A 24644-nucleotide genomic window follows, 5' to 3' on the forward strand; every position below is an offset into this window, starting at 1 on the left:
CTCCGGGTGACTGTCTGTGAGGAGTGTGGTGTGTTCTCCTTGTGTCTGTGTGGGTTTCCTCCGGGTGACTGTCTGTGAGGAGTGTGGTGTGTTCTCCCTGTGTCTGTGTGGGTTTCCTCCGGGTGACTGTCTGTGAGGAGTGTGGTGTGTTCTCCCTGTGTCTGCGTGGGTTTCCTCCGGGTGCTCCCGTTTCCTCCAACAGTCCAAAAACACACGTTCGTAGGTGTGTGTGTGTGTGTGTTCACCTGTGAAGGACTGGCGCCCCCTCCAGGGTGTATTCCTGCCTTGCGCACAATGATTCCAGGTAGGCACTGAACTGCATAAGGGTTACAGACAATGAATGAATGAATGTTCAGTGTTAAATTACAGACAATGCATACATGAGTATGTTGTAAAATAGTTTAGAATATTGTTTTTATACTCAGCACACACTAATATACGTTCACAAATATATATTATTTTACCCACAAAAACAATGTACATCCCAACCAACACAAAGTTGCCCATACACTGGTCTATGTGCAAAATAACAGAAGAATTTACCGTATAGTTACCACTGCGTCCTCTCTCCTGTTTCCGTCTGGCCACAGCACCTCATCCACATCGTAAGCAATGTTTGGCCAAGCAGCATGGGAAATATCGACTAGCTAGAAAAGCATCAACTGCTATATCAACACATGCGTCTTCCGAAGCTTGGAAAAGGGGTTTAAACAATTCACAAATACAATGTGAACAGAAACCTGTTCTTGTCCACGTTGTGCTTGAAACTATTTATTTTCAGTCCTACAAAACTGTCCACAGTCGATACTGTACTACTGTAATCACTGAGTTCTGTACTGATATGTAGTACTGAAGTTTTCTAGCAAGAGTAGATTTACTCATTCTCATTTCTCCTCTGGCTCTGCCTCTGTTTCTAATGTTGGCCTCCGTTGCTCCAAAACAGAAGAGCTCACCTGCTGCCTTTTCATGCTAACACTAATTGTAAAACTGTGTGATGGTTGTTTGCCCATGTGGGCAATCAGTGCGCATAGTAGGGAAATTAACTTTAGAATTTTGAATAACAGTGTGTTACTTGTGAAAACAAGAGATTTTCTTCATGAAAGTTGTGTAGTGTTTTGAAAAAATAGTGTGTTTTAGAATTGCAACTCAAGTGTAAAGCAGGAACTGTGCTTGTAGTTTAGCAGAATTGGTTCAGGGGGTTGGCGCATGAGTTACACTCTGGTCACTGTGTCTCAAGTATGAGTTTTTGTGTGCAAACCATTGAGAAAAACTGTTCTAGATGCAATGGCATCATTTGAATGGCATCAAATGAATCAAGCATCATTCATTTTTCAGCTAGTGGACAGTCCACTAGCTGAACGTTAGCACACGTTAGCACTGTTGGTTTGTGAGGCTCACCAATCATTTCTAATGATTCTGCCATTTTATATCAAATGCAAATAGAAAGCCTCAGATTCCTTGAGTTATTTCGGCTAATTTGGATGTGAAAGTGTAAAAATCTGTAGCAAAACCCTTCCTGCGTTTGCAATGATTTACATTTTATTTTGATCAGAATCATTAGTTGTTCAGCTGTTCTGTGCTGCCCTCTGCTGTCCACGACCGCCCTGTGTTTACTGTTTTCAAATGAATTAAGTTAATAGTGTGGTATTTTAAAACATATTTTTCATTACAAATATTCTCCAGCACACAATTATAAACAAGGTGTTTTTATTTAACTTTTTTGTACAGTACAAAATCAATTATATACACTAGCTGTTTTATCACAGTTGGGTACATGGTTGTATAAAAACAGTTTGGCGCTCCTGGGGGTATTCCACAAAACAGTATTTCTCATTTACATACTTAACAGCTTAAGCTTGGGGCTATTTCACAACGGAGGATTTCCCAGTTAGCCAGCTAACTTAAGCCCAGAGTCAAGGCTGTCCAATAAGATTAGAGGCGAGGGTGATACCTATTGGACAGTCCTCAACTCTGGCTCACTGAGAAATCCTGCTTTGTGGAAATACCCCGCCCCTGAAGTGTGATGGGACATTCTGATTGGACAGAAAAACAAATGCCACTTCTGCACAGCCCTCATTCTGTGTGTCATTAACTCAGGGGTGCTTTTGTATAAACATGTACCAATGTTTATGTTATGTTCTGACGCTTTAGTTGATGGTGAGGACGTCGCTCTGGATCTCATGGCTCAGTTGTGTCTGCAGGTCGCTCAGTTTCTTCTTCAGAACAGCGAGCGCAGACATCACTATCGTCTCCGGTCGCAGAGAGCCACACGACTCAACGTTGAAGTAGAACCTGCGGAAAGTCACAGACTGATCACGGACTACTCTCAAGAAGGGATTTGTGTTTGTTAAGACAGGCTTGAGTCACTGATCCACCGTAAATTACATGAAGAAAACACTAAACAATAAAAAGAAAAGGCTCACGGTACATGACGTGTATATTCTCCTACCGTTCTGGTTTGCCATTGGGGTCATACGGAGCTTGAACTTCATCTTCCTCAATCTCCGAGTACTCGCTCTTGGGCCTGAGATAAAGAGAAAACAGCAGTGGGAGATTCATCTGAGTTTTGTATGTAATTATGAAAAGATAAACTGTGTCAGTTTCCATTTGTGCACCTCTGATTTCCACAAAAACACAATTTCTTAACGAGCTCTACGTGATGCCATCAAGCGGGAGAAGGCAGGCTTGCTGTGCGCCCCGATTGCTAATTAACCCTACACCGAACTACTTCACGGAATCACACTACAAGTGTCTCACTAATAAGGCATAAAACAGCGCGTACCATTCCTCAGGGCGGGGGTACACAGTGTGTCTCAAAGCGTTATCTGGGTCATACTCAAAGGCCACCCCCGCTGTTGGGTTCCACTTGGCGTGTTCTTTGCCGAAGCCCTTCTTGGCGTACGCTCTGAGACGCAGCTCCTGGCCTTTTCGAAGCTTCACCAGCAGGATGTCTGCAATCAAGAGAAGAACCTGCTTATGTAACATTTCTCCAACAGGAAATGTGATTTCTGAACACCCTTGAGAGCTTTTGCCCCCATCATGAACCTGTATGATTCTGTCATTGCACTGCTTTATTACACTAAGAACCCTGAGCACCATACCATGCTTTGTCATGTTCCTGAGGAATATTATACACTCAGGCAGGGAGTGTATAATATTTAAACCAATGCTGTGTCTTTATAGCAATTAAATATATGGGGTTTCAGCTTTTCTAATATTGCTATTTTTAAATAAATAAATATGGGTGCAGAAAACAAACTAAAAAAACGCTGTCCTCACCATCCTGCTCCACATAGTCGTTGGGGTCATTATCTCGACTTCTGGAGGTCACCTGGTGAACAAACAAGGATCAGACTTGACAATACTGCATCTCGCACAAGGCATTCATTGAAAGCATGCAGCCATTCTGATAGTTGCATTTGTCTTTGGAGACTTGTCGTGCATATGCCGGTGTTCAAACACCCCTAGTTCAACTCATTCAGAGTGGGAGTAGTGCAGGGCGGGCGGCACTTCAGGATCAGGATTGGGAGCCAATAGATTAATCCATTTTGGAAATTTTGCAGCACTCCTCTATGGAATGAAACATTTAAAAGAGGTTGTGAAATAAAAGCAGTCCTCGGTTCGGGGGAATAGACTCACTGGGATGACACGGGGGTTGTTGGACAGGAGGTCTCGTGAAGTCACGTGACGCGTTTGGTCTTCTGTGCATCTCACGTCCAGCGTCAGTTCAACAGAGCACTCTGGGCAGAAATCGTCACACGTGCAGTCCTGACAGGTTCATGAGACAAATGTCAACAGTGCAGTACGAACATCCGTCCGTGACAGACTTTACAGTTTTCATCAGAAAAACGTACATCTCCAAAATAGTAACTTTACAGGAGTTACTACTATAAAAAACACCTTTAGGTTTCAATGGAAGTCAATGTAAAAAGATTGGAGCATTCCTATTGGTCCATTCCTCAAGTTCAAATAATGCAGTAAACTACAAAATAGAAAATGTAAAAATGGAGATACATGTTTTTCTTTGAAATATATATATATATATATATATATATATATATATATATATATATATATAAATAATGAGAGATGACCAATTATATATGTGTGTGTGTGTTCTGGCCATTTATAATAGAAAGACATAAAAAGTTAATTTTTTCATGTCAGAAATTGTGTTTGCATGAAATGCTGTTATAAAACATTAAGTATACAAGAAAAAATACCAAACAAAAACAGTACACACCCTTGAATACTGCATCTTGTCGACTATTTCATCACTGGTGAGGGGGATGAGCCCTAGACACAAATATCTCATTATAGTCTACAGTTTAAACAGAGGGCAACAACCAAAGCATCAAAAAGAAATCTGTGGACAACTGAAAAGACACTCACCCACTCTGTGTGCGATGAACTCATCATGGAGCACTGAGGAGTTGGCATCGATCTGGACCCAGTCAATAGCTGAGAAAACACATGAAGGCATACGGGAAACACTTTAAAATTAATAGTGACAGTGTCTATATACAGGATGCTGGCAAATGAAAGGAAAAACCTGAATAAATGCTTGGAGAAACATGTTTAAAGAGAGCTGCATGACACAATAAGCTATTAGAGTAAAGCTGCAGTGCAGTGGAGAAGTGTCATCAGGGGCTGGTTAAATGAGAGGTCTTTAAACCCTGTAATATTCCTAATACATTCAGGTTTGTTTTTAAATTGTTGCTTGTCTGAAAATATTTTGAGATACTCACCGATGGTGGGAACTTCAGACATAAATACACGTCGAATGGAGTTTGCAACCCTTTAATGAAAAGAAAACATATATAGATGTTAAAGGCTAAGTAGCAGCTCTATGAAAGTGTCAAACAAATAAATACATTGGAATCTGAGTTCTTAACGTGTGTTTATTGATAGCCAGAAAACATGTTATTTCTTACTAATTCAAGGAATAAGATTTAAAAGACCGTTATCTGTAGTGTTAATTTCACTGGCGCTTTTCCAACAATATGGGCATGTAAGGAAACCAACGAAAGGTGTTCAAGATCCTCTGTAACATGGAGGTAAACAGGGTAAGATCACTTACTTCACCTGTTTTAGTTGGTGTTAGTTAACTTTAGCTTGACTTGCTAAACTCGGTGGCTCAGATTATACTCGGCTACGTAGCTGCACTACGGAGGTTTATAATGTCGGATGAATTCGAGTTCGACTTCGATCACATTTACAAGAATAACGGTACCTCTAAATCTGAGTTTAGCTTATTGCTAGACTGTTGTCATGAATAATGTTGGTTATTTAGCTAGCTACTGTTATAACAGTCAGTCATAACGGTGTTTTACCGCGGCGTTGTTCAGCTGTTGTCCATCAGTGACGTCACGGTTGTGTTCAAGAATTTCCGTAGCGAGCTCGGGTTTTTCCGTCAATTTAATAAAATTGTCAGTTTTAAAGTAAATTAAGCAGCTATTTTCATTTTAATTCATACTTATATATGTTAGTAACTAAAATAATGTGAAATATTCATGGAGGTCCAGTAAGTGGTGCTTAGCCTTTAATGCTAACATTTATCACTACTATAACTGTGGATTATAACCTATAAATGTTAACAATAGCCTTTCTAATCTTTAGGTGATGTCATGTCATTTGATGCTAAAACTATAACCCTGAGCTTTCTTATGAAAGAATAAACTTTAAGTTACTTAAAAATCCTGTACATATTTGAAGCCTTAAACTGAATCAGTTTTTTATGTAAATGAATAACTGTGGCTTAACAAACTGAGCAAAATTCAGTGTGTATAAGTGCATAGAGCTACATTTGGAACAGGTACGCTAGCTAGCTAAACTCAGAAGTGAGGAAATCAGAAATAGAGGCAAATTGAACCGAGATATAAACAGAGGGCTAAAAGCTAAAATGCTTGACTTACGCCAAGTCCGTGTTCTCGATGACAAACTTAACGTTTTCGTCCGTCAGCTCGGTGATCTTCACCGTGGGCTGGTTGGCGTACGGCATCTCGAGAGCTGCACTTCACAATAAAACGTAGAACAGCTAAAAATGTTAAAGCCTTTGATTAAATCTCATTCAGAGCCGTTTAAACGTGAAGAGACTTTAGCGCCCTGCTACACACAGAGAACAGAAATCCACAACCGGGTCACTGGAAACACAGGGGCTCGATCTCAAACCGGTCCCTGCACCCTACACAGTGCACTAGAATAGTGCTCTTCACTTAAACCGCCTCTGCTCCCTTCACAGTGGACTAGAATAGATTGATTTCATATATTGTGGGAAAAAAAACACGTGGGTTTTTCAAATGTTACATTTTACATATTTTAAATTTGTCTCTAAAAAGTAAAATATTTTAAATTTGTCTCTAAAAAGTCAGACAGCTCCAGGGACCTTTTTCTCTGGGTGACTGTGAGGAGTGTGGTGTGCTCTCCCTGTGTCTGTGAGGAGTGTGGTGTGTTCTCCCTGTGTCTGCGTGGGTTTCCTCCGGGTGACTGTCTGTGAGGAGTGTGGTGTGTTCTCTCTGTGTCTGTGTGGGTTCCTCTGGGTGCTCCGGTTTCCTCCCACAGTCCAAAAACACACGTTGGTAAGTGGATTGGAGACTCAGAAGTATCCGTAGGTGTGTGTGTGTGAGTGAATGTGTGAATGTATGTGTGTTGCCCTGTGAAGGACTGGCGCCCCCTCCAGGGTGTATCCCCACCTTGCGCCCAATGATTCCAGGTAACCTCTGGACCCACCGCAACCCTGAACTGGATAAGGGTTACAGATAATGAATGAATGAATTTGCAGGAAAATTCCATACTCAAGTTTGCTCCTCCTAGAGACGTGTTTACTTATTTTCACTTAGAAAAATCACCATGTATTTTTACCAGGGGTGACCAAACTTTCAAATATTACATTACTGTGAGAGTCATTCAGAGGGGTCTGGTGCAAAATGCTTCATTTTTGAGAAACATCCAGATGTAGATTCCTTTACAGTGATGATGATAGGAACAGGTCACAAACACAAATATAGCCATTTACTACAAAAAAAAAACAAACAAAAAAAAAACTGGTAAATTCCAGAACACAATTTCTTATACTCTTCCTGCATGTACCTCTCTGCTAATATTAAAAAAATAATAATACATTTAAGATTTTACACCATTAACCCTTCACAAACCTTAAAACAATATCTCAGGATTCATTTGCACTCATATCCATTTAATATTATAACATCCTGTGACACACTTTCTGTTTTTGCTCCCGTCGTCACCTACTCTGCTTATGTTAAAAATTAACTAATGTTGAAATGAGCTGCTCCTAATCTTCTCACTGTTGTAGATCACAAGATACCATCTGCTCGGTGTGAGAAGGGAAGCAGATAAGACATGAGACAATGGCTAAATACATTAAATAAACAATTTACAGAGAAATGTCTAAATAGTTTATTGGGACGCTCAAACAAACCAGACACAAAATGTCTGAAAAAAAGTTTCAAGTACAATGCATATTTATTTTGCTTCTGTGTTTATACAAGGACCAAAAGGAGGAGGGAATACTGTATTGCCATTTAATTTCTAGGAACCAGGGCTAAGTGAATTTGTTTTCTAACATGACACAACTGGACCAGAACACTTCTGGATTGTACATACTGAGTACGTGAGGACTGCAGGTCAGCAGATCCCAGGAGATGGGTTGAGCATCTGCAGACAGGATTGAAAGCTATGGCACTGTTACCCCATTAAAGTGACTTAAGGGCGCAAAGTTAAAACAGAAAAGCTGCCCCTTGGTCCTAGGGAATTTTAAATAATAGCAAAAAAACAACCCTTAAGCAATCCTCACATAGGAGCTGGTCAACAGTGTGTCTGCGTTTGTGGCAGGTTGTGGCAAGTGATTGTGGAGAAAGGGCTAAATATTTCACCGTCTCTGGTTCATCCCTGTGAGGTTTTTTATCTGTGGCAGAGAGAAAGAAAGAGATTTCAGTCCACAACTCAAAATAACATTAATACACAATGGGAAAATGTATATAAATTGGTCTATGATAGAAAACATGAGACTGAACAAGCGAGTCTGACTTGGCTTCCCTTCTAATGTCAAGAGGGGAGATTTTTTATGTCCTCCTGAGTATCTATGTGTTTAGTTTCATCACTGATACAGGATCCTATTTCAAGTGAATTGATTTCTTATATCTGTACATTCGGCTTCTGTTCTTAGCACTACACAGATGAAATTCAACTGGAAATGATTCATTTTCCTTCAAGGCTAAGCAGCAGCTCTATGAAAGTGTCAAACAAATAAATACAGTGGAATCTGAGTTCCTAACTTGTGTTTATTGATAGTCAGAAAACATGTTATTTCTTACTAATTCAAGGAATAAGATTTAAAAAACCGTTATCTGTAGCTCATTTCACTGGCGCTTTTCCAACAATATGGGCATGTAAGGAAACCAACGAAAGGTGTTCAAGAGCCTCTGTAACATGGAGGTAAACAGGGTAAGATCACTTACTTAGCCTGTTTTAGTTGGTGTTAGTGAACGTTAGCTTGACTTGCTAAACTCGGTGGCTCAGATTATACTCGGCTACGTAGCTGCATTACGGAGGTTTATAATGTCGGACGAGTTCCTGTTTGACTTCGATCACATTTACAAGAATAACGGGACCTCTAAATTTGAGTTTAGCTTATTACTAGGCTGTTGTCATGAATAATGTTGGTTATTTAGCTAGCTAGATACTGTTATAACTGTCAGTCATAACGGTGTTTTACAGCGGCCTTGTTCAGCTGTTGTCCACCAGTGACGTCAGGTCGCGTTAAAGAATTTCCGTAGCGAGCTCGGGTTTTTCCGTCAATTTAATAAAATTGTCAGTTTTAAAGCAAATTAAGCAGCTATTTTCATTTTAATTCATACTTATATATGTTAGTAACTAAAATAATGTGAAATATTCATGGAGGTCTTTTAAGTGGTGCTTAGCCTTTCAGCTCTGAGATGTTTCAGAGGCAGACAAATGACATCACATTTAGATGATGTGCAGTTAATTTGACCAGGGAAATTAAGTGAAACAATATCAAGTTTTGGCTGCTAATGTCTGAAAAATTTTAGAAGTTTGTACATAATTCAAAAGGGTGCTAACCGTAACTGCAGCTCCCATCAGCCCCTGGACTACAGCCTCTCCAGTCGACTGCACCTACAAAGTAAAAAGCATCACCCAAAGTGAGTGAATGAAATGACAAAAATGAGTCCATTCATAGTGTAATTCACCACAGACCAATAAAACTGGGTGCACTGTACCTGTTTGGCAGTGTTGGCCATGTTCACCACGTCCCGGATACGATTATCAAGGAAGGCCCATGTCTCCTCAAAGTCAGGGGAGGAATCCTGCACCATCACCAGCTCTGTGGTATTGTAGATGCCGGTTAGTGCTGCTCTCCGAGTGTACCAGTTAAGCTTAAGGGGAAAATGAAATGATACAGAAAAATGAAGACACAGGAAAATATGAAAGTGGTGCTTTAAAACCAAACAGCAAAGCAGCAGCTGGAGCTATGAGACAGAAGGAAATAAAAGCATTTGCCGGGAGAACACACCACACAGACAGTCACCCGGAGGAAACCCACGTGGACACAGGGAGAACACACCACACTCCTCACAGACAGTCACCCGGAGGAAACCCACGCGGACACAGGGAGAACACGCCACACTCCTCACAGACAGTCACCCGGAGGAAACCCACACAGACACAGGGAGAACACAGCACACTCCCCACAGACAGTCACCCGGAGGAAACCCACACAGGCACAGGGAGAACACACCACACTCCTCACAGACAGTCACCCTGAGGAAACCCACGCGGACACAGGGAGAACACACCGCACAGTGTGAAATTTATTTTGTGATTATATTATATGAAGATAATGCTGTAATATTCTTCTTCTAATAAAAACTTCTAATAGAATATGGGTTAAACTGAAACTGGAAGGAAAAGACAGAAGAGAACATTAGCTTACAGAAACAGAAAAGAGCAAATGCATGGCACCCTTCAGAAAGGCCAGGGGAAGCAGGGAGAATATGAAGCAGAGCAGAGGACTCTGGGTTTAAGAGTCACTCACATCGGTGGAGCGATCACCTGCGTAGTACCAAATGTCATCCACCAATGTGGACAGGTGCTTCAGACTGTTCGCAATGTTGGGGGGAAGCAGCAGTAAACTCATTGCCTACAAAATTAGAGACATCCGGGACAAACACATGAGATGATTTGGACCAAAACATAATTTTTGTACCATATAAACACAGATTAAAAAATGGAGGGAATTTAAGACTAAATCCTACACTTGAAAGTGTGGAGGTTCCCCATTGACATTGCAGCTTGGTCTAAGACAAGGCTAATTCCACACAGGAACCCAGTGCATAATGATGGCACTTTGTTCGTACCTGTGGCCATGTGTCAATATACGGAATCAACATCCTCAGTCGAGTCTCCACTGCATCTCTGAGGAACTCCGATGTCGTCTTCTTTCTAGGACAAATCAGACAGAACAAAATAAAGAACAAAATCACTTCTATTCACGTGTAAGGTACATTTCCATGGGAGTGGTGAAAAGGGCTTGAAGCAATGATCAGATTTACTCACTCTACATGACCGAGCTGGATATGGTTATGCTGCTCTGCCAAAATCTTTGCAAGCTGAGAGTTGCACTCGGCGACAAAATGCAGCACCAAGTCCCCTGCGCCATTATCAAACATTCCCGCCGAAGCAGCAGACAGGCCGAGAGTCTAGATTGCAGTACAACAACAAAGTCACATTGTAGGGCTGGGCAAATAAGCAAAAATTAATCGAAATCGACATTCAGAACTTCTAACTGACATAATCTTTCATTCATTCATTATCTGTAAGCGCTTATCCAGTTCATGGTCACGGTGGGTCCAGAGCCTACCTGGAATCATTGGGCGCAAGGCGGGAACACACCCTGGAGGGGGCGCCAGTCCTTCGCAGGGCAACACACACACACATTCACTCACACACTCACACCTACGGTCACTTTTGAGTCGCCAATCAACCTACCAACGTGTGTTTTTGGACTGTGGGAGAAAACCAGAGCACCCGGAGGAAACCCACACAGACACAGGGAGAACACACCACACTCCTCACAGACAGTCACCCGGAGGAAACCCAAGCAGACACAGGGAGAACACACCACACTCCTCACAGACAGTCACCCGGAGCAGGAATCGAACCCACAACCTCCAGGCCCCTGGAGCCGTGTGACTGCGACACCTACCTGCTGCGCCACTGTGCCGCCCTCTGACATAATCTTGTCGATATCAATAATTTTTAACTGTTTTTTTTTTTTTTCATTCTTTTTTGTCCCCACTGTCCCTTTAAAACCAATTTAACCAAGCTGTAGTCACATGATTCTACCCCTATCTGCCACATGGAAGCAACCTAAATGAAGTACCAAAGAAAAACGTCTGTGGTTTGGACGTGCTGAGTTTTCACTATGATTAATATGACACTGAACAAAAAGTCAAATGTAAACGCTGAGAAAAAAAATGTTTCAGTGACCAAAGCACAATCACACACCAAATATAAACAGTGCACAAAAGACGAGAGAGGAACAGGTTCTCAGCGACATTAGAAAGAAAGATGCCAGCTTTAATACTGGAGCATACTTCTTTTTTAATACAAATACAAAATAATCCTTCATTAATCATAATCGTGCTAAAATGTACAATTAATCGTGATATTGATTTGCGCTCATATCACCCAGCACTATCACATTTTTGAATACTCATATTAGACCCAGGGGCGGCACGGTGGCACAGCAGGTGGTGTCGCAGTCACACAGCTCCAGGGGCTTGGAGGTTGTGGGTTTGATTCCCGCTCCGGGTGACTGTCTGTGAGGAGTGTGGTGTGTTCTCCCTGTGTCTGCGTGGGTTTCCTCCAGCTGACTGTCTGTGAGGAGTTGGTGTGTTCTCCCCATGTCCGCGTGGGTTTCCTCCGGGTGCTCGGGTTTTCTCCCACAGTCCAAAAACATACGTTGGTAGGTTGATTGGCGACTCAAAAGTGACCGTAGGTGTGAGTGTGTGAGTGAATGTGTGTGTGTGTCTGTGTTGCCCTGCGAAGGACTGGCGCCCCCTCCAGGGTGTATTCCTGCCTTGCGTCCAATGATTCCAGGTAGACTCTGGACCCACTGTGACCCTGAATTGGATAAGCGGATACAGATAATGGATGGATGGATGGATGGATGGATGGATGGATGGATGGATGGATATTAGACCCATAACCAGCTCCGCTGACCTCTGCTCCGGCTGCGATGGCTTCTACAGTCCAGCCGTGCTGAGGCACAAACTCCAGCGCTGCAGTGAGGATACGAGCCTGGAGCTGATCTTCAGTCTCGTAGTCCTCTGCCTGTTCACCACTCTGGTCCTGATAACTGAAAACAAACAAGAAGCACAGAGAAAGCACAATTTATGATTAAAAACAGCTGAATCACACCCGTATCAAAGTCAGATATACAGCTAATAATGCTTCTGTGGTCAATGTGTGTTACTTTGAAGTTTATTTTGCTCCAGAAATGCAAATATATATTGGCTGGACAAACATATGACTGCAGTAGAACCTTATTTAATAATGTTAAAATGTTTTCCTAGCTGGACCATCTGCAGTAGAGCAGGCTAAAGACCAGCTGCCTGCACAATGAATGTTGCAATGACAAATCACAACTGTAGCTCTCTTGTTCAAATACAGTTTGTAAATTACTTTATTTTTGCATTCAATTAATTGATTCTAGAGACATCTAACCACTGCACACCACACTGCAGTCAAATTACACAAGACAACTATGATAAACAACTGATAAAATGCCTTCAGCATTTTGAAACAGCAATGAGATTGTGTACTTGTATTCTAACCTGGTGTTAGGCTGAGGGTCTTCATGCTGAGCGTCAGGGTCCGAAGCAGAAGCTTCCTCTGCTGAGGAAAATGATGAGCCCTTTTGAGGTTCCTGGGCCTGGAAGCGCTCATGATGGTATGGAGGTGGTACGGTCTGATTACTTTTGGAGTCGTCAGCAAGCCGCAGTAGGGCGGCACGATGAAAGCCACGTCTCAGACCACTGTACTGGGGACTGGAGCATGTCTGAGCCACTACTGCTGATTTACAAGGAAAGCAGTTACAAAGAATACTAGATTAATTACTTATTTGTTTGAAATATAAGTCATAAATTGTAAGCAGTTAATATGCAAAGGTGAATTCCTGTCTATATAATTTGGTCACTGTGAGGTCTGATGTAACACAGTTCAGTGTTTATATTAATAAATAAATATACAAACAAACAAAAACCTTTTCTTACAGCGGTCTTTGCAGGGACCATGATGTAAATAAATATGATATCATAGCCATGTTTATTTATTGTTTTGTTTGCTTGTGTTTTTAGTTTGTTATAATACAATAGTGATAAAAAAATAACAAGGTTACAATGTGTTACTCATGCAAAGTATGCCAGTCCTTCGCAGGGCAACACACTCACACCTACGGACACTTTTGAGTCGTCAATCCACCTACTAACGTGTGTTTTTGAACTGTGGCAGAAAACCCACACGGACACAGGGAGAACACACCACACTCCTCACAGACAGTCACCCGGAGGAAACCCACACAGACACAGGGAGAACACACCACACTCCTCACAGACTGTCACCCAGAGGAAACCCACACGGACACAGGGGGAACACACCACACTCCTCACAGACAGTCACCCAGAGGAAACCCACACGGACACAGGGAGAACACACCACACTCCTCACAGACAGTCACCCGGAGGAAACCCACGCGGACACAGGGAGAACACACCACACTCCTCACAGACAGTCACCCGGAGGAAACCCACGCGGACACAGGGAGAACACACCACACTCCTCACAGACAGTCATCCGGAGGAAACCCACGCGGACACAGGGAGAAAACACTCCACTACCTGCTGCGCCACCGTGCCGCCCCAGTTACAATGTTTCCATGTTAAAAAACTGTGCAAAAGTTTTGGTGAAAAATGGTGTAGTTCCCCTTTAAGTAGCGTTAGATACTAATGTCTTTCACTTTCTGTATTCGTTGTTTTTTTAATAATCATTTATTCAAATCAGTAACACTAATGTACATAATACTTTAAGTTTCAAATGTGTCCAATGCGTTGTTGATACAAATCAATACTAAAGTATTATATAAAGAAATGTCTTGTACGTTAAACACAGCTGGTGAAACTTGTATTTCCTAGTGACCAAAGCCTTAAACATTAAAGTAAGTCGATAAATAATGCTATTTTGTGAGTAACACTTTGGGTGCAAGTATATTAACTTAAATAAGTCTTTTAAACTCTCTCCATATTCACTTTGTTTACTCTCCCACTGCTGTTTCTGTCCTTCATAATCACCTTGCACTGTCAGCTGACATATAAGGTTTTACGCGCTAAAAGGACAGAATATTACGGAATATCAGCGCCTGAGCGGTGCAAAATGCAGAAAAGCTACATGATCCCGACTGAGAATGCGGGGCTTACCGCAGCTGAGTGTCCGCCGCACGCCTACCGCGGCCCGCAAGCTCCTCAGCAGCGCCGTCGCCATCTCACCGCGGAGCAGCCATTAGCGGCTAACGCTAAACAGCCAGAACACAGCGATATGGGGTACGTTCAAATCAGAGTAATAACATTTACTATGCCCTACTCCCTAGTCCCTTCTGCCTACTCCCTTTGCTGCTCGTTTCCAGATGTAGTAAACAACCACAATAAAGACATTGTTACTGCTTTGAATTATGGACTCGGGTAATGTACACAAAACAGAAATTTAATTTTCAGCCATTTATATTTTGGCAACAGTAAATTATGTGTGTGAATGTTGCGAGTGAAAACAAAATAAAATTGAAGTCAGGTGACCAAAGCAGTACAGACGCTGTCACCAACAAGACAAAAAGAAATGAACAATGGAATAATGGAATAACACATAAATAAATATAACACTACACCTCAGTGATGTGATGAACATATATAACTGAGCAAAAAATGAGGTGTCTCATTAATATTTGAGCAAAAGGGTTCTACTCTGTCACTCAAGAATCACAAATGTGTGCAAATTTTGTAAAGGTTACTGTATACATGTACTATTTACACACATCTAAAAAACTGAAAAAAGCTTAGAAATTATAAGAAATGATAAATAAAGGCCCACTGGTTTCATTCATTATATGTAAGCGCCTGTCCACATTCACCAACTTTTGGTGACTTTTGAGTCACCAATCCACCTACCAACGTGTGCTGTTGGACGAAACTGGAACGCCTGGAGGAAACCCACGCGGACAACACAGCACACAGTCACCCGGAGGAAACCCACGCAGACACGGGGAGAACACATCTCACAGACAGTCATCCAGAGCGGGAATTGAACCGACAACCTCCAGGCCCCTGGAGCTGTGTGACTGCGGCACTACCTGTTGCAACACCGTGCCGCCCTTATTGTGTGTATATTAATTAGCACTTTTTCATAAGCGGTTTGTCTACAGGTGGGCACGCGACCCAACCTAAAGGAACAAAGGATATCATCTGCCCACTCAACTCGTCTTTTTATCCCTCATAAAATGTTGGCACACACAAATAATCTAAAAAATCGCCCAAAGATGACAAGTAACACCTCTCACAGGGGAAAACAAATAAAAATAAATAAAAATGTAAAATGTATCATGGATATAACTAATTTTGGGCTTAACTCAAATGACAGCATGTTTGATTTAGTTAAATTTAAACGTGTACCCAATATGAACTGTATTGTCTTTATTGCATATTTGATTAGGCCAATATTATTTTTATTATTATTATTATTAGAAACTCGGCTCTGACTGGGAGTCTTTATATGGGCAAGGAAAGGTGACGTCACGCAAACAAAGCATTTACGTTATTTCAGTGCGACTGGAGCAGTCTGTGTCGGCTGAGCCGGTCTTGGAGAGTGTGAGTATTTATAAATTTCACTCTAAATACATTGATTTGTGTGAGTTTAAACCTCTCTCCGGCCCGGTCCCCGAGAACGAAGCTGTTGCTGTTTATTTGTTGTTGTTTTGATTGTTGTTTATTGCTGCTGCGTCACATTCACGTTTAGGTTGACCGCCGATCAACTCGGTCCCTCACGTCGTCGCTGTTACCGCTTTAAATAAACCTCTTTTCTGTTTTGTGTACTGAGTTAAAGACTAAAAGTACAGTCAAACTTAAAATAGAGACCTGTAATCGTGTCCATTCTTTAAAACATTTGATTGAATAATGTTATTTTTTCAGCTTCAGTAAAATGAAACTTTCATGTTTTATAAGCTCAGGATTAAATATACCGTCGATTAAAGTTTCTAAATGATAAACAAAGTTTTGAATATTATTAGTACTGTTATTATCATAGGGGAATATTTACAATGAGGAATTGGGATTGTGTAACACTAAACAGTTAATTAAACTATGAGTAATGGTTTTATATTTGTTGTTTATTTAGGTATTAATAGGGTTGTATGCTTAGCTAAACCTATGTGTGCTTTTAGGTCCTTTACACCTTTATTTGCTACACAAAACTTGGGAATTTCTTTTTTACTTCATCCGAGAACTTACATTTACGAACGACGTTGTGCCGAATTCAGCACCCCCGCCGCGAGATGCATCCCCGGCATATTTAGTCCTAAGGGAGGTTAATCGGCGTTTTATGAAAAAACGGGCAAAATATCATGTTCATTTCCGTCAAAATAAAAATAAATCGCCTTTTCCCCCGTAAAAACACTCTAGATGTTGAGATGTAAAAATGAAAAGGTCGCTTGTAAATAATAAAATGATATAATCTACATGCACCGCTGCTTTTTCTGAAGTCAGCTTCGATTTATTCTACAACAAACGTGTACGTTCATTTTCTGACCACAATGAAACTCCTACATATCCTGACGCAATTTTTATGGAATATTTAAACACTGGAAATGAATAGGAATATAGGACAAAAGCAGCGAATTGTAAATAAAATTACCACTTCATTACTGTACTTGCTAAAATGTTATATCCATGAAAATGTACACATGCTGCCACTGCCTGAACATAACTGCAATATTAATAGTTGAATTAGAAAGAAATGAACCCAATTTTAATTCTGGCTACATTTCTGTTTTTGCCATGAAATTTATACAGGTATTTTATATTGATCCTATAGGTGTACTGACAAAAACAAACCTTATTTGTGTGTACAGAAAGAGAGTTATAATGGGGTGCTTTTTAAGGCAGTCCATCTGCCTGAAAAGGCACCCCTGCTTAATTCTGGCTATACTGCATAGAGACTACATGTCTCCAGCATGCAAATAGAGGAGCTCTTTTTTCTATCATCTCATGTTTATTTGGTTAAATATACTTGAATCTTTTAAAGTTAGTTTATTTGCAAATGTAAGGCATGTATATATGTATACAGTATTGTGTTCGTTTTCAGATAAAAGTACTTTAAGATAATTAAAAAATGGTTTAACTGTTGATTGTTATAGTAGTTTTTAATAGTTTTAATATTTGTTTTTTATTTATTAACATGCTTTTGTGTATATCGTCATTAAAGTAATTGCCATAATAATATATTATTATGCTAAAAGTTTGCTTGAACTTGTTTCTAGATTCTAATGTTTATTAATGTTTATTTTTTCAAAAAATATCTTATTTGAATCAAGTGCTTATTTCTTTCTACTTTAAAACACACAGCATTTTTAAGAGGCGGTGCCTTTTCAGGCAGGTGGACTGCCTTAAAGAGCATCCCCCTGTAACTCTCTTTCTGTACACACAAATATGGTTTGTTTTTGTCAGTACACCTATAGAATCAGAACTAAAATTGGGTTCATTTCTTTCTAATTCAACTATTAATATTGCAGTTATGTTCAGGCAGTGGCAGCATGTGTACATTTTCATGGATATAACATTTTAGCAAATACAGTAATGAAGTGGTAATTTTATTTACAATTCGCTGCTTTTGTCCTATATTCCTATTCATTTCCAGTGTTTAAATATTCCATAAAAATTGCGACAGGATATGTAGGAGTTTCATTGTGGTCAGAAAATGAACGTACACGTTTGTTTTAGAATAAATCGAAGCTGACTTCAGAAAAAGCAGCGGTGCATGTAGATTATATCATTTTATTATTTACAAGCGACCTTTTCATTTTTACATCTCAACATCTAGAGTGTTTCTACTGGGGAAAAGGCGATTTATTTTTATTTTGACGGAAATGAACATGATATTTTGCCCGTTTTGTCATAAAACGCCGATTAACCTCCCTTAGGACTAAATATGCCGGGGATGCATCTCGCGGCGGGGGTGCTGAATTCGGCACAACACCTATAGCTGTTCGAGATTAGGGTAGGTATATGAGCTTTGCCTGACGTAAACAAGGACTACTGACGTGCAGACTGACCAATTAAATGGTTACAGAGAAGTTTATCGACCAATAACGGTAGCTCTACAGTCAGACCGTCCAATCCGAAGATTTTAGGCTACTTCACCACGCCCCCTTCTCACTCAAGCGAACCAATCGGAGTAGGGGAGGGCGGGACTAGTTTGTGAACGAAACTTCTCGAAATTCTATGTAAGCTCTAGAAAAACAAAATCCCGGACGTTTGTGAAATTCCGCCCGGACATTTTTTTAAGTCTAAAAAAGAGGACATGTCCGGGTAAAAGAGGACGTCTGGTCACCCTAGTATTAAGAATATAAAAATACTTTTAAAGTGTTGTTATTTTCAGCTCTTATCTGAATTTATCATAACTGTTGTGTAGAGGTAAAATGACAATTTAATTTAATTTAAAAACAATGTAACAGGTAGCTAACATCAATGTCATTATTTTAAAATTGTCTGGACCAAAACTCATACATACTTTTGGATAAAAAATTAACCCCAATAGCAGCACAAATTGATGCACATGCTTTTGTAGCACATTTTCTTTGATGGAACTCATAACAAATGCAGTGATCAATAAATTCTTCTTGCCTGCCATTTTGAAACTACTTAATTCTTAAGTTTATTTCCATCCATCCATTATCTGTAACCGCGTATCCAATTTAGGGTCGCGGGGGGTCCAGAGCCTACCTGGAATCATCGGGCGCAAGGCGGGAATACACCCTGGAGGGGACGCCAGTCCTTCACAGGGCAACACAGACACACACACATTCACTCACACACTCACGGACACTTTCGAGTCGCCAATCCACCTGCAACGTGTGTTTTTGGACTGTGGGAGGAAACCGGAGCACCCGGAGGAAACCCACGCGGACACGGGGAGAACACACCAACTCCTCACAGACAGTCACCCGGAGGAAACCCACGTGGACACGGGGAGAACACACCAACTCCTCACAGACAGTCACCCGGAGCGGGAATCGAACCCACAACCTCCAGGTTCCCAGAGCTGTGTGACTGCGACACCACCTGCTGTGCCACCGTGCCGCCCTCTTAAGTTTATTTATTTATTTTAAATAAAATGGCAATTGTATGTTCCAGGCTTGCTTCCAGTGGTTACAGATGATAAAATAATTAATGTTCAAAGTATTTTGAGAACAATGAATTGTAAATTCGGTATCATGAATTGAATTGAAGGGGTTTGGTATGTCATTGCACTCTTATCATATAAGGCTCAGTGTTGCTTGGGGTGCACTGTGTTGTCAAACCTGTCAGTAATAATGGGAAACAACCTAAGTGTCACTGGGTTTTTTGAAAGGTACAACATAAATAGAACATATTATTATTATTATTTATTTGTTCCTTGACTTCTGTGACTGTGTGATGGTTGTATTAGCCTCCAATGTGGTAATTGCTGTTTCTGTGGGCAGGTGGCCATGGCAGACCTTGGACTGAAAGAAGGAGATAAAGTGCTGCTGGTATGGACTCAGCCGTCCTCCCCTGAAGCCTTGAAGGAGTATGCGGAGAGCATTGGAGCTTTAGTTGGCAGCCAGAGCCTTGTGTCCCTGGAGAACATGGAGAGGCTCCAGCTTTGTGAGTTACCACACAAGAAACTTTGTGTGTTCGGTTTGACTGTGTTTAGATTTTTATCCAAACCCCAGATGCAGTAGTTTCATACAAAAGTACCACAGGTAGTTTAAAAAAACTATATAGTGATAATTGTGATATTCTGAATCGTTTGCATAATGACTCAGCACAGCAACTCTTCTGTTTTTTTTTTTACTGTGAAGCTTTAAGGTTACTTTTTGTATAACTTTTTCCTTTTGTTCTTTATTCGCACACACTACATTTTCTGCACTTTGTTTGTGTGGTAGATTTAATGCTACATTAATTTATACAAAATCAGAATCTTGGTAAATTACTGTTGTTTACAAATTAAGTGAATGTTTACTGATTTCTTTTGTTTATATTTGAATATTTGATATTTGATACTGATTTTGTTGCATTAGTGTGTTCTTGAAATTAATAAATGTATATTACAGTGTTTCATTCATATCACCAAGGACACAGTGATCCCTCGCTTCTTCGCAGTTCATCTTTCGCGGATTCGCTAATTCGCAGGTTTTTTCAAGGCAGCTTATGGCCGCTGTATCGCGGATATTGAGGGAAAATCTAGGAAAACCGTGAAAGATGAATAGCCAAAATATTTAATTATTATTTACATCTATTAGACTAGGCCTGAAGGTGACACAATATATCATTTACAAGTATTTCTTACGTACAGTACATGTGTTGTTCATGTCCACATCCGAGTGAAATTTACTTACGCTAAATCACAGTTTAGGAATGACTCTATTAAAGAAACTGGTAGGATATCACATGTAGTTCCAGCTGAAAAACATTATAGAATGACTGTTTAATGCAAAGGGTGGGTTGTTAACAGTAACAGGGAGCGTTTTATAAGTCCAAATACTCATTAAATACATAAATATCTTTCCTCTTCTTCGCGGAAATTCATTTTTCGCGGGTGGTCTTGGAACGCATCCTCCGCCAAAAACGAGGGATCACTGTATAGTTATTGCCAAAAAACCCTAAAATATCGTGATATTATCTTAGGGCCATATTGCTCACCCCTGTTCTGAAGTGCAGGCTTTACTGGAGTGATTAGAGAGTATTAAACTGATCTTCTGTTTGTTCCAGCTTCTCACACTGCTTCAAGTTATGACTGGGTTCTCTCAGGCCTTCTTCCTGATAGTGTTCCAGTTCACAGCTCAGAGACTCTGGCTGAGATAGCCAGGGTCATGAAACCTGGGGGAAGGCTGGTTTTGGAGGAGCCAGTAACGGGTGAGAGTATTGTCTGGACTTTGTTGAACGTGTACCACTCGAAGATTATTTTTACCCAAACCTCAAACGTGAAAAAAAAGCCTCTTAGAAGCAGTTGAGGATTAGCTTCCTTGATCAAGCGCCCTTCTGCCATGAACGTTGGAGGAGAAAGTGCTGTTCATAATACAATGATTAGTTGACAAAGTGCCTTTTAATATTCTCCTGCTTTTCCCAAATACAGGGGGTCCTCGACTTACGACGTTGATCCGTTCCTACGTCGCGTCGTAAACCGATTTTCGGTGTAAGTCGGAACATACGTAGGTACTGTACGTAAATAGCATACTGTAAGCACTTATCCTATCCTAACACCTATTCCCCTCGGTCCCGAGCCGCGTAACCGTGCATTCTTCCGCCGCGCACACCAAACACAAAGCTCGCGTTACGGCGTTTACGACGCAAAACCACTTAAGTCGAAACAAGGCTTTGTACAGTAAATGGGAGATGTGTCGTAATCAAAAACATGGTAACTCGGGACTGACGTAACCCGAGGACCTCCTGTACTAGGAAACCTTGTGTGACACACAATAATTTACTTGCTTGTTTGGCCTGTAGTGTTATTATTATATATATATATATATATATATATTACTTGATTATGAATAGTACACATTTACAGCTCTGTTAACTTTCAATTAAAGGTTCTGTATATGATCCTTTCTTCTATTAGATGTCACATGTGCACCAGCATCTCAGACCAAAACAAATGCTTCACATTTTAGTCACGCCCTTCGCTTCAGCCACATCTCCTCTCATAGGTGTTGTCAGCATGATGTTTTCAACAGCCCTTTAGTGTTTTCCATGTTGTAATGGCCTTGAAAACATAGAGCAGAGGACAACACACTATATCTTTATATAGAAAGTAGTTGTTTGTTGTGTTTAAAATATCAGATACATCCATTTTAAAGGTTGAACTGTCTTTCTGCAGGCTCAGATGAGAATGGCATTAGGACAGCGGGTAAACTGCTTTCAGCTCTTAAACTCTCTGGGTTTATGTCCGTTATAGAGGTGAGGGTCTGTTTGGCTAATAATTATGACTTGCTATGGCCACAAGATGCATGCTCAATAGCATTTTCTTTTAAATCCACAGGGGAAGACTGAAGCCCTGAGCCCTGAGGCTCTGAGTCAGCTCAGTGGATTCAAAGGCTCTCTGTCCAGGGTGCGCATGTCTGCCTCAAAACCCGACTTTGAGGTCGGCTCCTCCACTCGGCTGAAACTGGCAGAAACAGGTATGTCTTGACTGTGGTACCAGGTGCGGTTCTGCCAATTCCATTGATATGGTGAAGCCTTGTTTTATTTGGCATTTTATAAAGGTCCATATAACATGAAATTACCTAAACCTGGCCTTTTTGTTTGTGGCTGTTAAACTTCAGTGGGACATTCACGTGACGCTACAATGAACTCAACATTGTGTTAAAAACATATATATTCATTGGATAGAATCGCAGATTCTTACAAAACCCTCAGATTCATTGCCAAACATCCAGATCACTGCAAAACCTGGTTTTTAAATATCACCACTGTTCTCTGACAGAAAAGCCAGCCCTTGATCCAAATGCTGCCAAGATGTGGACCCTTTCAGCCAACGATATGAACGATGATGATGTTGTAAGTACAGAACAGAATATTACAGGGACTAATAGACACAGGAGCGTACACAAATGTTGAATGTGTCCTTTGTGGAGCCAGTATCACGCTGAACACTTAGGAGCAGGCCTAGACCTAGACTCTATATGATATATCTATATCTTCACTCTGTAATGACATCTGTGCTGTTCAGATGTACATGAAGGCAACTTCAGTTGGATTTGCCTCTGCCTTCTCGTAGGATTTGTTGGATTCCGATGAACTGCTGGACGCTGAAGATCTTAAGAAGCCTGACCCAGCTTCACTCAGAGCATCCACTTGTGGAGATTCAGGAACCAAGAAAAAGAAAGCGTGCAAAAACTGGTGAGAGAGCAATGATTCATTTTAATTTGCTTAACTCCAAACTAAATTCATAAAACCATGACCACGACTTGGAAAAATGCTGCTTTTTTCTGTTTTAAGAATGCACAGCTTTCATTTTAGGACCAAAACCATTAAATATGATTTAGAATGCCTGTCTTCTATCTGATTATCTGTTGTTGTCTTGTCTTAATGAAGCACGTGTGGCCTTGCGGAGGAGCTGGAGCAGGAGAGTAAAGCAGCTCAGAAAGCCAGCCAGCCCAAATCTGCCTGTGGAAGTGTGAGTTTCTGTTCGCAGTTCTTCAATGGCTGTGATCCCACAATACCATAGTCAACTGAAGTTATCTAGAATTGCTTAAACTTTATAGTAATTAACAATTAAATTTTAAATTTTACTGGTGCTATATTGTTCTCCCTGTGTCTGCGTGGGTTTCCTCCGGGTGACTGTCTGTTGGGAGTGTGGTGTGTTCTCCCTGTGTCTGCGTGGGTTTCCTTCGGGTGACTGAGGAGTGTGGTGTGTTCTCTCTGTGTCTGCGTGGGTTTCCTCCCACAGTCCAAAAACACACATTGGTAGGTGGATTGGCAACTCAAAAGTGTCCGTAGGTGTGAGTGTGTTGCCCTGTGAAAGACTGGCGCCCCCTCCAGGGTGTGTTTCTGCCTTGCGCCCAGTGATTCCAGGTAGGCTCTGGACCCACCGCGACCCTGAACTGGATAAGTGGTTACAGACAATGAATGAATTGTACTATATTGGAATTATTATTAATGTTTTTATTTATTATTTTTTTAACCGCAATAATATGAAAACAAATTTACATTGAAGTTTACACTTGCAAACCTACTATAAATCTGTTATGTACAAGGCTTGCTGTGGATTAATTCAGTGCCCTATCTGCGCTTTAATTTGTTTCTGCAGTGTTATCTGGGAGATGCATTCCGATGTGCCAGCTGTCCATATCTAGGCATGCCTGCTTTCAAACCTGGGGAGAAGGTCGTTTTGGCCAACACAGATGTTGCTGATACATAAGACCCTTCAGTCTCTCCAGCGTTACCCATTCCATCCATTCTGCTCGTTTTGTTTTGTCCCTGGATTTCGTCTCAATAACAGAACTGAATGTGGACCTCAGGTTCTCACATAATGGATTTGCTCAACTTGTTCAAAACTCTGAACCATACAATATCCAGATGTGCTAGTTCAAAATCATATTTTTACCACTACATATCAATAACACCCAAGTAAAGACTTAATCTAAAAAGGGACAATTGAAATTTTGAAATTCATTTTCAGATTGTGATTTTCTCTGTATTCCTTTTGAACACCAAAATGGCCTGTGCTCTTTGTAGTAAATAGATGTAAAATTATTCAAAGCAAAATAAACGTTTATTACTTCATGTGGAGTTTGCAGTTTACTTGCTCAGTGCACACTT

The 24644-nt window shown here is 40.8% G+C and overlaps 3 protein-coding genes across 5 annotated transcripts; 1 reads left to right on the top strand and 2 right to left on the bottom strand.

Moving 5' to 3' along the window:
* Positions 1-1705: 1705 nt before the first annotated feature.
* polr2c (RNA polymerase II subunit C) lies at positions 1706-6199 on the bottom strand. 2 transcript variants are annotated; one of them, XM_066649228.1, is made up of 9 exons: positions 5916-6199; positions 4749-4798; positions 4393-4461; positions 4244-4296; positions 3640-3768; positions 3280-3331; positions 2783-2951; positions 2450-2524; positions 1706-2292 (listed from the first exon to the last, which is right to left on the bottom strand). In XM_066649228.1, exons 1-9 carry the CDS (start codon positions 5999-6001, stop codon positions 2148-2150), a joined length of 828 nt encoding a protein of 275 aa, XP_066505325.1. In that variant the 5' UTR covers positions 6002-6199; the 3' UTR covers positions 1706-2147. The 2 variants fall into 2 exon arrangements, with proteins under 2 accessions (XP_066505325.1, XP_066505326.1); XM_066649229.1 differs by lacking the exon at positions 5916-6199 and adding an exon at positions 5334-5351.
* Positions 6200-7205: 1006 nt separating this feature from the next.
* On the bottom strand, positions 7206-15438 carry coq9 (coenzyme Q9 homolog (S. cerevisiae)). Of its 2 annotated transcripts, XM_066648784.1 has the most exons (10): positions 15258-15432; positions 14517-14611; positions 12879-13113; positions 12265-12400; positions 10597-10739; positions 10398-10482; positions 10076-10180; positions 9261-9416; positions 9103-9156; positions 7218-7927 (listed from the first exon to the last, which is right to left on the bottom strand). In XM_066648784.1, the coding sequence occupies exons 2-10, from the start codon at positions 14578-14580 to the stop codon at positions 7892-7894; spliced, it is 1014 nt and encodes a 337-aa protein (XP_066504881.1). In that variant the 5' UTR covers positions 14581-14611; positions 15258-15432; the 3' UTR covers positions 7218-7891. The 2 variants fall into 2 exon arrangements, with proteins under 2 accessions (XP_066504880.1, XP_066504881.1); XM_066648783.1 differs by lacking the exon at positions 14517-14611 and having other exon boundaries at positions 7206-7927; positions 12879-13116; positions 15258-15438.
* Positions 15439-15877: 439 nt separating this feature from the next.
* ciapin1 (cytokine induced apoptosis inhibitor 1) lies at positions 15878-24607 on the top strand. The gene is made up of 9 exons (XM_066648785.1): positions 15878-15953; positions 19823-19985; positions 21093-21236; positions 22201-22280; positions 22363-22501; positions 22807-22880; positions 23101-23222; positions 23418-23499; positions 24133-24607. The coding sequence occupies exons 2-9, from the start codon at positions 19829-19831 to the stop codon at positions 24241-24243; spliced, it is 909 nt and encodes a 302-aa protein (XP_066504882.1). The 5' UTR covers positions 15878-15953; positions 19823-19828; the 3' UTR covers positions 24244-24607.
* Positions 24608-24644: the final 37 nt, after the last annotated feature.

The sequence above is a fragment of the Hoplias malabaricus genome, chromosome 17 (assembly GCF_029633855.1).
Source record: "Hoplias malabaricus isolate fHopMal1 chromosome 17, fHopMal1.hap1, whole genome shotgun sequence".
NCBI lineage: Eukaryota > Metazoa > Chordata > Actinopteri > Characiformes > Erythrinidae > Hoplias > Hoplias malabaricus.

Bases quoted from the DNA above. Each gene is read 5' to 3' on its own strand.
- polr2c (XM_066649228.1), bottom strand. From the start codon at position 6,001: ATGCCGTACGCCAACCAGCCCACGGTGAAGATCACCGAGCTGACGGAC. The intron at 4,462-4,748 runs GTGAGTATCTCA...GTGTTTTCTCAG, and splicing joins GTCTGAAGTTCCCACCATCG to CTATTGACTGGGTCCAGATC. The intron at 2,293-2,449 runs GTAGGAGAATAT...GACTTTCCGCAG, and splicing joins CCCAATGGCAAACCAGAACG to GTTCTACTTCAACGTTGAGT.
- coq9 (XM_066648783.1), bottom strand. From the start codon at position 15,378: ATGACTGTCTGTGAGATGTGTTCTCCCCGTGTCTGCGTGGGTTTCCTC. The intron at 10,181-10,397 runs GTACGAACAAAG...CTAATTTTGTAG, and splicing joins ATATTGACACATGGCCACAG to GCAATGAGTTTACTGCTGCT. The intron at 9,417-10,075 runs GTGAGTGACTCT...TTTCCCCTTAAG, and splicing joins CAGGTGATCGCTCCACCGAT to CTTAACTGGTACACTCGGAG.
- ciapin1 (XM_066648785.1), top strand. From the start codon at position 19,829: ATGGCAGACCTTGGACTGAAAGAAGGAGATAAAGTGCTGCTGGTATGG. The intron at 21,237-22,200 runs GTGAGAGTATTG...GTCTTTCTGCAG, and splicing joins TTTGGAGGAGCCAGTAACGG to GCTCAGATGAGAATGGCATT. The intron at 23,223-23,417 runs GTGAGAGAGCAA...GTCTTAATGAAG, and splicing joins AAGAAAGCGTGCAAAAACTG to CACGTGTGGCCTTGCGGAGG.